Source organism: Gymnoscopelus microlampas (genome assembly GCF_963454915.1).
Source record: "Gymnoscopelus microlampas genome assembly, chromosome: 10".
In the NCBI taxonomy this organism is placed as follows: domain Eukaryota; kingdom Metazoa; phylum Chordata; class Actinopteri; order Myctophiformes; family Myctophidae; genus Gymnoscopelus; species Gymnoscopelus microlampas.
In genome coordinates this window covers 49,742,750-49,760,802 of record NC_139947.1, presented here as the reverse complement: position 1 = coordinate 49,760,802, position 18,053 = coordinate 49,742,750, and the positions used below count along the sequence as shown (strand labels likewise).

Below are 18,053 nucleotides of genomic sequence, written 5' to 3'. Positions count from 1 at the left end.
AAGTGTGGTAATACGTGTGCGTGCACGCGCGCGCGTGTGTGTGTGTGTGTGTGTGTGTGTGTGTGTGTGTGTGTGTGTGTGTGTGTGTGTGTGTGTGTGTGTGTGTGTGTGTGTGTGTGTGTGTGTGTGTGTGTGTGTGTGTGTGTGTGTGTGTGTGTGAGAGAGTCACGTGCATGCTGAGAAAGGAGCACAGTGAATGTGCCGGTGACGCGAGCATAAAGGAAACGGGTCACGTGGGTCTCTGCTGCCTCTGCAACAGTGAGACCCAGGGAGCGTTGCTCCCTCTCTCTCTCGTGAGTCACCTTCTTATGGATGGTTTGATAATCGGGCGCATTTGTGACATCCCACCGCACGCACGGACGCGCGCGCACACACACACACACACACTCACACACACACACGCCGATATGCACAGTCAAGCTGAGGCACAGAGGAGAAAATAACACATATAGTGCAAAGCAGCAGAGGGGGGAAAAGCAAACCATGTACATTAGTACTGGCCCGACTCTACAAATGCCTTCTAAATGAGTAGTTCTCACGCTTTCAAGATTTTTTTTTTTATTTGAAAACATAGCAGATCTACAAGCTTGCAGATCTGCTATGTAGATCTGAATAGCCAACGCAAAAATCTAAAATGACACCGCTTTCCCGGTTTTAATGGGTTAAGTAAAAATGTTAGGTTCTTTTAGTTTACTTAAGTATTTTAGATTTGTTTCAATTCTTTATACATCTACTCCGCTACATCTCCTCTCAGAGACGAATACTGCACTTTTTACTTCACTGCAATTATTTAACATTTTTAATTACTAGATATACTTTGCAGATTTTAGATTAAAAAACATTAACCATTCAAGCCCAATTTGAACTTCGGCTATTTGAAAACAGCCGATGTACAACGCATTGCTATGGGACATGATGCAATGCATTGTCTGTGATTGTAGACAATGGGTCTACAATCCATTGTAGACCCAATATGTATATATATAGCCGCTCACGCGATAAACGTTACAGTGCATCATCGCAGTAAAACGCCATCATGCAAGACGAAGCACAACGTTTTGACTCATAGCCACAGATGCATGCAGAGCTCATGGGCGGATGTTTCCCTCGTTGAGTGGGGACGCTTCAACGAGATTCCATGTGCCGTGCCATGCATTCATGATATTCACTATTCATTCACCATCAGCTACTTTGCAGAGTGAGGTTTTGAACAGCGTGTGTTGGTATGAGAATAAAAACGTACCATTTTGTATAGTTCAGATATGCTGATCTGATCGGGATCCACCATTTCAAACTCCTTTCTGGGTACCAGGTCTAAACCCAGGTGTCTGGAGGGAGAGAGAGAGAGAGAGAGAGAGAGAGAGGAAAAGAGAGACAATTAACCCATTAATTAAGACCTGAGGCCGATTCAACAAATAGCTTCTCAATTAGTGGTTCTCAAACTTTTTCATGTCAAGGACCCCCAAATTAATATGTGTTAGGCCACGGACCCCCATCTGAAAAGGTTTTGTGCCCTGGACCTCCAGAAGCAAAGATATGGGTTAAAAGATGTAACTTTAAATATAATATAATATATATATATAAAATATAAAAATAGCCTATAATATTCAAAGATGTGCATACATTTCAAGATGATTCAAAAATAGCAGATATACAAGCTCATATGAGCTTGTAGATCTATATATATAAAGTGGTTCAAATGATTGTGACACTATATTAACACATTTTGCTGGGGACGTTACATACAGCAGGTCAAGGTGTTCAATCGCTCAGACTGGCAGATACAAAGACACCAAGCCATGTATCTGTATTATTTTCCCCCCATTACAACTACAATTGTGTGGTGAGCAAAGGTGAGCGTAAATAGTAAAACGACCCTTTTCTAGCTTTTGTCATCTGTAGCTCTGTAGATGTTGCAGCAGCTACAAATGTCAGATGTAGCTTTGTTTATCTTCATGTCGTTTGGCTTCCGTTGTAAATGAATGGTAGCCTGTAGCTTTGTATCCGTCAGTGTGCACACAGCAGTACACAGACAACCCCCCCCCCCCCCCCGCCCCCCCCCTGAGCAAATGCTTGGCGACAACAGCAAAGGAAGAAACCTCAAGCAGAACCTGGAACTAGGTGGGCAGCCATCTGTCTCAACCGGTTGGGTTGAGACACAGAGAGAGAGAGAGAGAGAGAGAGAGAGAGAGAGAGAGAGCGAGAGAGCGAGAGAGCGAGAGAGCGAGAGAGAGAGAGAGAGAGAGAGAGAGAGAGAGAGAGAGAGAGAGAGCTACCTTCAAATACTCTCTATCCAGCCCACATTAAACCAACATGTGGTGTGTGTGTGTGTGTGTGTGTGTGTGTGTGTGTGTGTGTGTGTGTGTACAGCACAGCACAACACAGCACAGTTAATACAAATCAAACAGTAACAGTATGACCATGGTAATGAATGCATATGAAAAAAAAAGTCATTTTATGTTTGGTTGTGCTCGGGTGTTGAATTCTGAAAATAGCAGATCTACTAGCTCACAACGCGTCGCCACTTGTAGATCGTCTATTTTCAGCATGCAACCAAGTGTAAAATCAGCCATTATGACGCCATCAAGGCACCGCCAAAAATACATTTTAGTCGACTAACTCAACTGTAGATTTAGTCGACTAAAAAGACTAAAACATTTCAGATGACAAAAATTGTATTCAAAAGACTATGACTAAAACCAAATAAAAATGTGCTGTCAAAATCAACACTGGTATATATATATATGAATATATAAATACTGTATATTAGGGGTCTTCAACATTTTCAGGCCAGGGACCCCCTAGCTGAGAGACAGATGAAGCAGGGACCCCCTCTATATCGTATAAAATTGTGTTTCAGAATCAACATTCTTTGCTTACGTGGTCTGCTGTTTTTTCCCCACATCATCTATGCCTCTTTGCCAAAAATAGCAGATCTACAAGCTCACAACGCCTCGCGCTGCGAGGCGTTGTGAGCTTGTAGATCTGCTAAAGTTCTCCTCAGAAAAAGGGATGCTAGGGTTCAAGTGGCAAAATAAAAAATCATATCACACAAAGATTTGGCGGACCGCCTGTAGTAACTCTGAGGACCCCCTAGGGGTCCCGGTCGGACCCCCTGTTGAAGACCCCTGCTGTATATATCTATTATCCACTCACTCGTTGCCCCAGTCCAGCCTCACAGTGACGTGTCGTTTGATCTCTCGGGTCTGCTCCTGGGCCAGGTGACCCTGGATCAGCTGGCGGCGCAGGTCGATCAGCTCGCTCATGACGTGCCTCAGCTTGTGGAACAGATCCACCTTATGCTTCTATGGGGGGGAGGGGGGGGAGACAGAGAGCACTATAAAGATCCACCTTATGCTTCTATGAGGGGGGGAGACAGAGAGCACTGTAAAGTGGGAGAGTAGTGAATTATTTATTGCAACTTAGCGGGGAAGCCACCACTCTCTATTAATCCATCAAGACCGGGAACGCATCTGTGTCATTTTAAGATTTATTTGGCTATTCAAAAATAGCAGATATACAAGCTAAAGCTATCAGCTTGAAGATATTTCAATATATATATAAATAACTGTGTCATTTTTAGATTTGAGCTAAAAAAGCATTATTTTACACTTTGGGCTATTCAAAAATAGCAGATATACAAGCTCATAGCGCGGCACCAAGTGCCGCGCTACGAGCTTGTATATCTGCTATTTTTGAAAGTCTTTGCTTCTCAAGTCTCAAGTCTTTGCTTATGGGGGGTCCCTGGAACAAAACATTTTGAGATGAGGGTCCGCGGCCAAATACATATCTTTTTTTTTGTTTTTATCCTAACAGTATGTTACTTTATCAGTGGTGCTCCAACTTTTCCATGTCAAGGACCCCCAAAATGATATGTAATTGGCCGCGGACCCCCATCTCAAAATATGTTGTTCCAGGGACCCCTCAGAAGCACAGATCGGAGTTAAAAATGTTCGCTTTAAAACAGATATATATATATATATATTCAAAGATTTGCACACATTTTCCACAATAAAAAAAAAATAGCAGAGATCTACAAGCTCATAGCGCAGCAATGAGCTTGTAGATCTGCTATTTTTGAAAAGCGAAAGAAATCTAAAAATGACACAGATGCGTTCCCGGTCTTATTGGGTTAATGCGTTTCGTCACAGTGATAAGGTCACTACGGTACGGTGTGTGTGGATGGCAGTAGATGTACTGTACCTTCACATCATAATCATAATAGTCTCTGTCCTTGTTCATGTCCAAAACGGTTCCTTTGTTTATTATTAATTTAAAACATGTAAAAGTAGTGAAAATAGCCGATCTATCAGTGTACAAATGGTGTACTATGTATGAGTGTACAACGAGTGTACACCACATTTGTACACTCTCAAAGTTACAGACCTGTAAGGGTCCATTTGGTTCCAATTGTACACTCTCAGAGTTACAGACCTCAAGGACCCCTGGGGGTCCCTGAGAACCACTGCGTTAGGGTTAGATTTGGCAACCGATGCCATATCTTGTAATGGTGCGAAACAAAATATATATATATTATTTCAGCAGAGTGAAAAAAACATTTTAAATAGCTGATGTGTTTATAATAATAATAATAGGCAGCATTTACTTACTTACTGTGCACCCATTCTGACAACAAGCTGGCAAAGCTTTTATTGTTGATGGAAACGGTACACTGAGTATTGATGCGGTTCAGAGTAAACAGTCTGTGATGACGTGTGACGCTTGTGGAGAATGGTGTTGATCATTCAGCTCAGCGACAGGTTTCTACAAAGCTATCCTATTCTGCCAGTGTGGACGGCTACCTTAACAGGATCTAATGATGTGGGTTTGCCTCTGCCTTCTGATATTATACGAGGTTTCACCGCCATCGTGTTTTGATTTTTTTTGTTCGGTTCCAAGGACGGCGCTTTTAATTGAGCCATTTTCTGTCTTCCCTGTAACACCATATGACAACAAGGCCCACATTAGCAGCCAGGTTTGGTTTACATACGGTTAAGTGCAAAGATTAAGCACTAGCTACAATGCCCGCATGTACATTTAATGAGGGCCGCCGGGGGTGCCTGGTGGCTTCGGTACACTTGTGCCTCATTTACGCTACCTTGTCACGCGGCGAAAATAGCAGATTTACAAGCTCACAACGCGTCGCGGATGCGGCGCGTTGTGAGCTTGTAAATCCGGCTATTTTCGGTACGTTGTCACGACGAAGCACAAATCAGGCTTCAACAAAGACATGTTCACAGTATTTCCAATTTTCAATACTTTTACTTCTACTCCACTACATCTCAGAGGCAAATATTATACTTTTACTCCACTACAATTATTTGAAAACTTTAGTTACTAGTAACTTTGCAGATATAAATTATTATATTATACAACATGAACCACTTTATTCCTATTTTATACATAGGCTATTTGAAAATAGACGATCTACAAGCTCACAACGCGTTGTGAGCTTGTAGATCGGCTATACTTTTACTCAAGTAACATTTTGAACACAAGCCTTTCCAGTTGTAACAGAGTAAAATCTCTGAGTAGCCTACTTCTTCCACCACTGACTATGACAAACCCACATTAGCAGCCAGGCTGGTTTACATAAGTGCAAAGATTAAGCGCTGCTACAATGCTACCATGTACATTTAATGAGCGTGAACACATTGCATGTTCTCAAAGGCTTGTCGGTGGCAGGAAGAATTGTCGTTATGCTTTTTATCTTTGTTCACCTTTTGCCTTGATGATATATTCTGATTCAGTGTTTCCACTGGTTTACACTGGCAGCCCTTTGATACTTTTATATTGATACTTTCACTTGAGTAAAAAATGTGAATACTTTTCCACCACTGGTCTACCACAATTTTCATATACAGTATGCTTCTGTCGGAGCACGGAATTATTCTGAGATAAAGCTTTGTGACGTCCCTTTAGAGAAACAGACATGAGTTTAAACTGTACTTTTTTGCCTTTTTTTCCATCTACACCAGATCTTTACATCCAAAAAATAGCCAATCTACAAGCGTTTTGAGCTTGTAGATCTACTATCTTTGGCGAAATATTCCCCGCCAGAACAGGCATTGGGGTTCAAGTGGTTCAAGAGTTTTAACACACAGTGGCAGCTCCTTCTAAACATTTCTCCATACTAGAATATGTCATTCTAAATGTCACTCTATAGCGTGGTTCATATTCTGTCTTGTTGCGGGACTGGAAGTATAGTGGCTGGCCGCGGATAATGGCCCTTATAGCAGTCCTATGCAATTTCCTGCCGTGTCATTCAGCCATTGTACTGTAGCTTAGATCTCGGGTCGCCTTGTCTTTGTTTCCAGCAGCATCCTGAGATCCAGTACCGCTCACCACTTCCACTCACAAGTTCAACCCCTAGCTCTACCAAAATGATCATTGGGAACCTAAAGCACCCTTAAAAAGATCCCTGGCTAATAAGCCTTATATGCCTTAATCCAGGGGTGATGCAACTTTGATGATGTAGAGGGCCACTATATTTCTACACTCACTCCAGAGGGCCTCATTGCATATTCTGTCGGGCAGACACCTCTTATCTCCGTATTTTAACTTTTTTAGTACATTAATGCCATACCTGACGCACTGACCCTCTGCACCTTAATCCCCATGTATAACGCACAAACTTTTTTTGATTTTTTATTATTGCGCTCTTTTTCTCTCTAAGCACCTTAGCGTCTATAAGTATATCATGCACAGTATACATACATTGCTGCTATGCTCAGGCACCTTAGTTTGTCTCTTATCTCAGGTACTTTGTAAATATGTAGATAACTTGTTTTTGGCCTTCTATTGTTCTCTGTTGATCTCCTTCCCACTTAACCCCCTACCCCTCTTCTTTTTCTCTCTCCCCACTCTTCTTTCTACGGAATTTAACGTTGCGATGGGAGAATTTCACCCACTTTTTTACCTTGTAAACCTGTGATGTGACAATAAACCTGATTCTGATTCTGATTCTACCTCGCCATTCTATGTCACACAAAAGTAGCAAAAATACAAGCTCAAAACATGCCGCACAGCGACGCGTTTTGAGCTTGTAGATCTGCAATTTTTTTAATTGGAATCCGTTTTTTTGTGCGTTTTTTGAATTTTTGAATTGGAATCCAGAAAAGTTTACTTTTTCTTTTTTTCAAATAAATGTAGTTATACTTATGTTAAATGTATGAACTTAAATACAAATACATTGGACATAAAAAAGACAATAACATTGTAATACTAGTCATTAAGCTACATATAGACTGAAGTAATTAAAGCTGGTCATGTTTGCATGTTAGGAATTGTAACAGCTGAAATCAATAATATATCAGTATTCTGATATTATTAACCTGCGGGCCGCATTAAGAGAAGGTGGGGGCCGCATGTGGCCCCCCGGGCCGCCAGTTGCCCATGTATGTGCTAAACGCATTACCGCCTATCACATTATTATGAGATATCTTGGTGCAAGGTTGACATTTTGTCCTGAGGGCAGCTCCCCTAGAGGCAAAGCCTGGGGGGGAGGGGGGAGGGGGGGGGGGGAGGGGGGGGGGGGGGGGGGGGGGTCAGGGGGGTCACTCACTCACACATAAGGCTTCGTCCTCCAGGGAGCATGAATGCACTCAGCGAGCCTGCAGTGGCAATCTGCCCGCAGTGGTGTAAAGTAACTAGGTACATTTACTCAAGTATTGTACTTAACTCATACACTGCCTAGGACGTAAAAAACATAATTTTGCAAAATCATTTTTTAAAACAAGATGTCACCGTCGTTCATCTCTCGAACATTTCATTGTAGCACACCCGGATACGGAAATACGTCATATCAAAGATATGATGTATTTCCTGTTTGGGTTCCGCTTTCAACCGCCTTTTTCTCGGCTTTGCATTTCTCCGCCGAGGAACACTGTTTCGCGTCTCTGTTTTGAAACTTCTACTGCTGTAAAATGGAATGTCGCCGATTGAAAATTTCTTCTCTGGGCCACTCACACAGCTACCCTGTGTGTCTACAAACAGTTGAACACGCAATCATAAGGGATTTAGCGAGGTCTGTGGCGAGGTGGAAAAAGAAAAAGTGAGTTTTCCGTTCAGATGGCCATGCATGCTGTTTAACGCTGGGCTGGAGGAGAAGGGCTCCGCCCCGACCGTAATGTTTGTTGTCTGAGCGACGTGCACGACTCGCCTGTGTGTTTAGAAACAACTGGACTTGCGATCATAATGGGAAAAAAAATGTGTGAATTTTTAAACAATTTTATAAAAAACACTAAATCACTGGCAGTGGGCAAACACAGCCAGAAATAAGTCTGGCAGGGAACGAGTTAAGTACCATATTTCGTACCGTAATACGTACCGTATTTCAAATGTTCTGTTATTTTTCATTCCCCCCCCCTTTCAAATCCTTAGAACCAATTCATTTGAATGAAACCCTGTGTAAATGTGTGTGTTCCGTGCTCCATGTTGTGATGTGATCCAGTGTTACTACTGACCACATAGAGCTGTTTCCATAGCACCCCCCATTCCTGCAGGGTAGAGGTGGTCTCTGTGATGATGGGGTCTTCTAGAGGGACCACCGTCTCACACAGCCTGTAGGAGGAGACACAACGCACACGCACACGCACGCACGCACGCACGCACACACACACACACACACACACACACACACACACACACACACACACACACACACACACACACACACACACACACACACACACACACACACACACACACACACACACACACAGACACAGACACAGACACAGACACACACACACGCACACGCTCACGCACACACACACACACACACACACACACACACACACACACACACACGTTTGTATTACTATACTTGTGAGGACATTAGCATTTCAGAACGATGCGTTCTCACTCCCAAGACGGCAAACAGGTGATTTCTTGGGACGGACGTCCCAGAAGAAACGTCATTGCTTTTCTATTCCTGGACAGTTAGCATGCTATAATAGAAGACATTGTTTAAAAAAATCCTCAAAAGTGTACTTAAGTAGTAAGTACATGTACTTAGTTACTGTACTTTACACCACTGCTTCTTCCACCACTACTTCAGAGTGACAACACAGAAATGGCTTCAAAGTCAGCGTGGGAATTGTGTGTGTGGGTGTGTGTGTGTGTGTGTGCGTGCGTGCGTGCGTGCGTGCGTGCGTGCGTGCGTGCGTGCGTGCGTGCGTGCGTGCGTGCGTGCGTGCGTGCGTGCGTGCGTGCGTGCGTGCGTGCGTGCGTGCGTGTGTGTGTGCGTGTGCGTGTGTGCATGGTCAATGTTGAAAAGACCCAACTTTGCATATGCTCTGATATTCCATCTTAGCCTCTTGCTGCTACACAGAAAAGCACTCTGGGTGAAGAAAAAATAAACACTCAACAGTCTCTATCCATTACATAACCACGTCCCTGTCGGGTGGGAACCTCATATCTCCATGTTTCAACTTTTGTGCGTTTGTTTCTTTTTTTTGAAAATGAATGCCCTGCTTCGTCATACTACACAGCGTCACGCAAAAGTGGCAAAAATAGTCGATCTACAAGCTCACACATCGCGGCGCGTTGTGGAGCTTGTAGATCGGCTATTTTTGCTATATTGGAAACGCTTTGAAAGTGAAAGTGGTTAAAGGGATAGTTCACCCCCAAAATGACTTTTTTTCCTATGGATTAGTCACCCTATGGAGACTTGAATTCATGGATATTGTTTTTGTTTTTGTCGCATTTCTAAGCCAATAATTTGATGACCGGCAGCGGTTCCGGTAGGAGACACAAAGAGTCTCCTTTGTGTCTCCTACCGGAACCGCTGCCTACCCGGTTCGCTGGTCATCAAACTATTGGTTTAGGAATGTGACAAAAAAAAAAAAACTATCCATGAATTCAAGTCTCCATGGGGTAACTAATCCATAGAAGAAGAAAAAATTGGGGGGTGAACTTTTAAGTCTGTGGGTTTTATAAATATTGAACCGATGAAAAATATTAACGAGACCTTGTGACTAAATAATAACTACATTGATCTATTTGTTTTTGTTTTATATACATCACTGATATCATTGTTATCATTGTTAATTCCTTTTCTCTTTTTTCTCTTTCTTCTTCTCAAGTTTGTATTATTTTTCATTCCCCTGAACATCATTTTGTGTTTTTTTTCTTGTGTCTTTAATCATGTATCCTATTTAATTTGATCCTGTACATGTATTGTTGTTTGTATGTCCGGCCTAGTGGGGAAGGATGGTGGGTGGATGGGGAGGACTGGGGAGGGGTGGATGGGAGTTGTGGGAGAAAATGTCAAACCGAAGAGTTGTTTTAATTTTTGTAAATTGAATACAATGTCATGTGTATACACCCTTTGAATACAAAAAATATATATATATATAATATATATATATATAATATATATATATATAATAACTACATTGGATCCATCGGAACGCAGGTTTTTTTTCCCCCCAGTTCCTGATGAAAACTAACAGTTTTGGACATACAAGGTTTCCACCCTACAGAGACTACAGAGGCCCTCAGACCGGGCCCTGCACGGTGACAAGGCTCTTGGAGGAGCAGAGAGATGGATGCAGCACTACAGGGTGCTGCGTGTCATTAACTTCACTATAGACAGCAAAGCACATTTCCCAGAGTGCAACTTCCTGGAGCGTGCAGCGAGCATAATAAACGTCAAATTTACAAACGTCGGCATTTTTAATTGTTCCGAGTTGTTTTGAAGATAGTCAACGGGGCTTTGCCCTCAATGTCCTCAGTACCCTCATACCTGACTCACTACTTCTCCTCCTAAGTGAGTGGCAACCACAGCCACAATACCAAAGGGAGCGACAACAACCAGTGGTGGAAAAAGCACTCAAATGTTTTACTTAAGTAAAAGTATCAATACTGCTATGTAGACATACTCTGTTACAAGTAAAAGTCCGGAATTCAAAATTGACTTGAGTAAAAGTACAAAAGTATTGGTATCAAAATGTGCTTAATGTATCAAAAGTAGAAAGTACTCATTATGCAGAAAGTCCCAATTCACAAGTTTTCAAATGTATGAAATGTATTAAAAAAAATGTGAAAATAGTAGATCTACAAGCTCACAATGTGTAGCATCGAGATGCATTGTGAGCTTGTAGATTGGCTATTTTCAAATGGCCGAAATATATATACAGTAGTTGTGAAGTGGTTACTGTATGTTTTGAAATAATAATGAAAATCTACAAACTAGTAACTAAAGTTCTCAAATAATTGTAGTGGAGCAAGTAAAAATATTTGCCTCTGCGATGTAGTGGAGTAGAAGTAAAAGTATTGGAAATACTCAAGTAAAGTACACATACCTCAAAATTGTACTTTAGTACAGTACTTGAGTACACGTACTTAGTTACTTTACACCACTGCCCAGGGGTCTAGTGCATTGTAACAGGGATATTCTCCCGCGTATACAATAAGCCTCTCCTACCTTATTTATTTACTTATGTACAATTTTGAAGAAATGTTACTTTACTTACACTTTGAATTGCCTTGTGTTGAAATGTGCTAAACTTTTCCTTGCCTTGCCACAGATCCAACATCCACAGCAGGAGTAATACGTGTGAACAGCAGCAGGCTAACAAGAGAGCCCCACTGCCTCGCTTTCTGCCTCCACTGCTATGAATAGCTTTGGCTGATGGGAACAGCACAGCTCCAATGGCTTTCCATTCAGTGGAGATCATTTACTAAATGTATACAGTAATCCTATAAGTATGGATCCTCTCACCAATCAGTAACAAGATCTATTAGAGGAGAGAGTTAGTCCATGCCTCGTGACATTGATTAATTGATGGAATCACGTCACACTCGTGTGTCCTGAACAACAGAGAGCTTACAGATTTTTTTGAGTCCGATGCTGATCCCGATTTTGTAGTGTCCTAGATCAGCGATTACCCATGTTTTGACTGACATTTTGACAAAAAGTGCAACATTCTTTACGCATTATATGAGTTTTAAAACTTTTTTTTTTATAAGCACATCCCCCTGATATAAAATTATGGTATGAGTAGGCAATATCTTTATGGCAGGGGTCTTCAACGTTTTCAGGACAAGGACCCCCTAGCTGAGAGAGAGACGAAGCAGGGAACCCCACTACATATTGTATAAAATTGCGTTTTATATTACATTTTTTTTGTTTACTTGGTCTGCCCTTTTTTCCCACTACACCTATACCTCTTTGCCAAAAGAGGTATAGCTACACCTATAACTCTTTGCCAAAAATAAAAATGTAGTAACTCTGAGGACCCCCTAGGGGTCCTCAGAGTTGGAACGATGTTGAAGACCCCTGCTTTATGGTATTAAGAGGCACTCTGGACGATTTTGTTAGAGACTGGTCACCAATTGCAAGGTTTTTTAAAAAATAATGGAAAAGAGTAATTTGTATGTGAGTGACGAATATATGAGAATGTGTAGAGTCTAACTGCATTTGGGGAGCATACATGACGACTACATTATTATTATTTTTCACTGAAAGTGAAGAAACAATTGTTGGTTACTGGCTTGTTGTCGATTCTGTCTTGTGTTTTTATTAAATTTTTTGTGGGTATTTTGTCCTATGCGTCTCGTAATATGCACGCAATTCTCAAAAATCAATACAAATATTGAAAGAGAATTAGCACTTCTACAAGCTGTCACAAAGCATCTTGTAGATCTGCAAAAAAAAAGAACAAACCAAAAACAAAACTTTTAAAAGTGTTCTAGCCCAAAAATACCGACACCAGATTGAAGGTAGTAAAAGAATGGGGACACATCGGGTGCATGATTGCAGATAATATACCGATGTCATCAGAAAAGTCAAATACTGGCCGATATACCCATCTGGCTCCACTTGGTGTGAAGACAGTGGTTGTGACCGGTAAGTAGGACAGCATCTGTCACAGCCAAGACAGCCACAGATGTTCTATCTCTACGCCAAGGGAACGCAACAACGTTTTGTAGCCCCAGGACATGTCAAATGAACTGCTACTTACTACATTTGGCTTCTTCTTTTTTTTTTTTTTTCTCTTGCATTTGTACTAGCTCCAGAATGTAACAGAGAATGCTCAGATGCGGTGTGGTTGCATGTTTTTGGTGACACAGACCTCTGTGTTCTAGGGCAGTGGTTCTCAACCTGTGGGTCAGGATACCCAGGGGGGTCCCCACCTGATATTTGACAATTTGTCCAAACATTGGACAAATTGTCAAATAATCTAAGAAAGATGCAAGAATTTTGAAAATAGCCGATCTACAAGCTCACAACCTGAAAAGGTTGAGAACTACTGTTCTAGGGGACACTTGTGTTGGCATTTTAAGATGGCTGATCGCGGTCGATTATTCAACTCTGTAACTGTGAGAGTTGAATAAACCCTGAGGATTCTACAGTGTAAAAGAGGAAGCCAGGGGGTCCCCAGCTAAATGTGTTGAGTGGTTTAACCCCTTTCACTCTATATACATCAGCTATTTGAAAATAGTCGATCTACAAGCTTCTCTGTATAAGAGCGTGTAGATCGGCTATTTATTTTTGTTTAAACTTGAAAAAAGGTGGAAAACGTGGAATATTTTTGAAACACTTTAACAGCACATGTCTGGTATGGGGGATTGTGACACAAAATATTATTAGATGGGGGTCCGCGGCCAAACATTAATTTGGGGGTCCTTGACATGAAAAAGGTTGAGAATCTATTGCTTATAAGATGAGATGATACATAGAAAAGCGGGTCAGTTATTTTGGCAGATGGTGAAATACGCAGCGTTAACAACGATGACTCAACGTGACGCAGGGTTGCCAACCGTCCTTTGAAATGAGGAATCGTCCCTTATTTGTAAACTAAAAGACGTGTCCCCTTATTGAACTGATAAGGGACACACTTTGTTCCTTAGTTTTTGGGGAATCAATCAACAAAGACACACATCTAATCTTCAAACAGCTCATTATGTTCCTTATTTTTAATTGAGGCTATGCGCGTGACATCATCGTACCTGGAAGTTATGCGGGAACGCCTACTGAGTGGCAAAAAAAACTACTTTCTGGCCTTGACAGCCCATACATCCAAACAGAAAAGTCCTATCTGACTGTTTAAACAACGTTAAACTCACCAACATGGCAGCTGTACGGAAAGCTTGAATTATCCTCTTTCTATCTGCAAGTTTTTGTTTCCTAGAAACATGTTATGAGCGACTTTCTGTCAATACATTCTGTGCAGCAGGGATTCCGTTAGCCGGTATTTACCGGCCATTGACCGGTAAAATGTTTAATTGGCCGGTAATTATAAACACCAGCGGCCACCGTGGCCGGTTGGGGATATGCTGTTATTAGGCTATTTAATCATTTAAGCCTATTATTAATATTATTATTTGGATAAAGTAGTTGGCTACAACCATTACAATCATAATCATTTAAAGTTTTCATCATGATCTGACTGTGTGGTTTAAACAGCCTGCTCTGCTGCTGCTGTTGTGCGCTGCAGTTGTAGATTAGCCTATTCGTTGTACGATGGTGTCGCGCGTTGAAAACATCAGAGCTACAGTACAAGCTCACAGCTCCGAGGTGATAGAATCTGAACCAAGCCGGACCCAATTGTCGATAAAGGGACCCGAACACGTGTGGGTCGTATGTATTAATTTGTTTATACTGTGCGATGGTGTCGCGCAGGGAAAGGCTTGCGCCGTAACCGGAGGACTCGCCCCAAAACACCCTCGCCCCCATTTTTCAGGCGGACCACCGGTTCTTGTATTCTTGTATTTGTTTTACTGAGGATAAGGGTAGAAATAGGTTTAGGATTAGGTATAGTTTTACTGAGGTTAAGATTAGGAATAAGGTTAGGTTTAGGCATAGTTTAAAGTTTACTGATAAGTTTAGGAATACCAGGTGAATACCGCCGGATTTTCCCCGGTGCGACTGTGTTTTGGGGCAACGGCGAGCGGGCGTTTTGGTATTCGTTGCGCAGCAGTTCACTCATGCCCACTTTATTCATTTCATTTTTGGCAAGCGACATCTCTGCATGATATAGTAAATCATATCATTTAGTTATCTATAGAAACAGGAACAGATTGCATCTGTGATAAAGTGGAAAGAAGCGCAGCTCTAACGTAACAAGGTGTAAGGATCAGTTAGGTGCATGTATACAGTGCAAGCACGCATGTGACGTTAATTATAATATATGGCCGGTAAATGTATTCTTTGGCCGGTAAAATATAACCCTGCCGGCCATGGTGGCCGGCCCAAAAAATGTCAAAGTTGTGCGTATACTCTCTATTGAAGGTAAACGTGAGACTCACCCTCTGTTGGTCACCGTGGATTTCTTCAAATGGACATAGCTGGTTGGGAAGATACCCTGTGAACCGGAGAGAGAGACAACATGTTACAGAGAGAGAGACAACATGTTACAGAGAGAGAGAATATTCCTTGTTATTCAGGGAAGCCCATTGAGAGCAAGCTCTCTTTTTCAAGGACGCCCTGATAACAGCATATAAAATACAATACATACATAATGAAAAACAATAACACACATTTGAATCATATTACAGTGTCACAGATGCAAATAAACATAGAGTTACATGAAACAGGTGCAGTCACTATGTAGTGTGTCCTCGAGAAGCACCCTGAATGTCTCTGTTGAGAGACCAATCGCACCAGTTTCAGAGAGTCCTGAAGTTTGTTCCATTTGTCTGGAGCATAATACATGAAAGCAGTCTTTCCTTGGAAGTGAGAATGCGTTGGTTTTAGAGAGAGAGAGAGCGAGAGCGAGAGCGAGAGAGAGAGCGAGAGAGAGAGAGAGAAGAGAGAAGAGAGAAAGAGAGAGAGAGAGAGAGAGAGAGAGTTGTAGTTATTTTGTTAGTTTTAATTAACTATAATGAGCCTGGCCTCTCTTGACACAGAGAAAGTAACGCCTGATTAATACGTGGTTGTGCATCGTGTCACACACTGAAAAGTACAAGTATCAATACTGCAATGGAGAAATATAATGTTATACAAGTAATTCAACATTTACTTGAGTAAAACTACAAAAGTATTGGCATCAAAATATACTTTAAGTAGCAAAAGTAAAAGTACTCATTATGCACAATGTCCCGTTTCACAAGTCATCATCATGTGTAAAATGTATAAAAAAATCTTTTGAAAATAGCAGATCTACAAGCTCAAAATCGTTTATTAGTTACTTTCCACCACTGCCCACTACTACTGATGGCCAGAGATAACACTTTGAAGTTCAAACCTTTGTGTTCAAAGCATGGTTAAAAAAAATAAAGAACATTGACCACCCTCCTGGTGATGCTCCAACTTGTTATTATTTTTAGCTCTAGTAATAAAGTGGATTTTCAGGCCACTATGCAGCCTGAAAATCCACTTTCAGGTGGCAGGACTCACTGTCACCATTACACATTTAAGTTGATGGTTAATTGTCACACATATAATGGCGATGAATGATTTAATAATGCGTTTGGCATTGAGCATTGGAACATTATGAATACAATTTAAATATATGTTTGGTTTTTAGGCTTTATAATCACAAATTGCACAGGGCAGAATTACAGATATACAAGCATCTACAAGCTCATAGCGTGGCACCGAGTGCACTATGAGCTTGTAGATCTGCTATTTTTTGAAAAATCATGGAAAATGTGTGCAAATTTGTTCTGGGGGCAAATTATCGGCAAATTATTTTGGGGTGTCTCCAGATGATTAGCTTAAATCATCTTGTTTTCTCACTCAACAGTAAACAAACCAACATACAAGTGAATACAGGGTATCTGCACATTTCTAAAGATACAATTTAATGACTTTTAAGAGCTTTTTAATACCAAATTGGCCAAATTGTCAAATATTACGTTAGAAAGAGGTGAACATTGTACAAAAATAGCCAATCTACAAGCTCACAATGTTGTAGTTTGGCTATTTTTATCAATATTGATCTGTGGAACCGAGTCAAACAAAACATTCCTACATTCTCCCCAGGGTAGGGGGTTCCCAGTTCAAATGTGATTATTTTGGGTCAGAATTTTGGTCAGAATGTATTGAGAGGATGGCCCCTTGAGATGCAGCATCTCATTTTAGAGGGGGTCCTATGCACATACGTAAAACATTACATACAGTACAAGTACACAACACACAATACACAATACACGCATGTACAGATACAGTTAGCTTGCTCGCCCTCTCCCACCCACAGCCCTCAACTCTTTTAAACAAAGAAGTGGAGAATACAGTACTATGACCTATATCAAAGTCAGAAACAACCGTAAGTACAAGCAGTGTTAAAAGCATGAACAGGTAGTTTTGAAATGTGAAAGGAAGTCCTGAAGCGGCCAACAGAGGTAACTGATCTGAGAGAAAGAGGAAGATTGTCAAATGGACCTTTGTAGTTGAATGACCTGCGTCCAGCTTCAGAAAATATTCTTTTGGGAACAGTAAAGTAGGGATGTTGTGTATGTCTAAGTGGGTATGGTGATGTATATGGTTCCAGAGACTGTTTCACGTAAGAAGGACAGTTAAAGTGAACACATTTAAAAAGGAATAGGTACCAGTTGCCTTCTTGCCTTAGGCTGCAGCCAATCTCGCGGCCTGAAAAGTTTGGGAACCCTTGGCTTACAGTACACTACAGTATAATGTACACACGTTGGGACATAATTACCTTGATAGAAGGCTTCTTGGTGGAGAATCCTCGGTACCAACCTGTGGAAAATCAAAATGTATACATCAGACACCTTCTGAGGGATAATACAGCCATGGTGCAACATTTATTAACCCATTGAATCCAGGGAACGCATGTCTGTCATTCTTTGTTTTTGTTTTTTTTTATCGTGAAAATGCGTGAAAATCTTTGAATATATAGATTTTTTAAGCAAACATTTTTAACTCAAATCTTTGCTTTGAACAACATATTTTGAGACATTTTGTTTGTACATTTGTAGAATACCCAGAAGCAAAGATGTGAGTTACACATGTAAACAATATATAATTCAAAGATTTGCACCAAAAAAAATCATGATTCAAAAACAGAAATAGCAGATCTACAAGCTCATAGCGCGGCACTCGGTGCGCCAGGCGCAAGTCCAGGGGTTCCGCAGGATAC

The 18,053-nt window shown here is 41.2% G+C and overlaps 1 protein-coding gene across 1 annotated transcript in view; it reads right to left on the bottom strand.

Annotated features, from left to right (window-relative positions):
* Positions 1–18,053, bottom strand: part of LOC311053850 (dedicator of cytokinesis protein 3-like) — a gene marked incomplete at both ends in the record, with an annotated part of 124,763 nt that overhangs the window by 75,548 nt on the left and 31,162 nt on the right. The window contains 5 exons of the mRNA XM_084069584.1: positions 1,244–1,328; positions 3,157–3,305; positions 8,466–8,562; positions 15,259–15,314; positions 17,613–17,653. Of these exons, the coding sequence (XP_083925710.1) occupies positions 1,244–1,328; positions 3,157–3,305; positions 8,466–8,562; positions 15,259–15,314; positions 17,613–17,653 (428 nt within the window). The remainder of the gene's footprint in view (positions 1–1,243; positions 1,329–3,156; positions 3,306–8,465; positions 8,563–15,258; positions 15,315–17,612; positions 17,654–18,053) is intronic.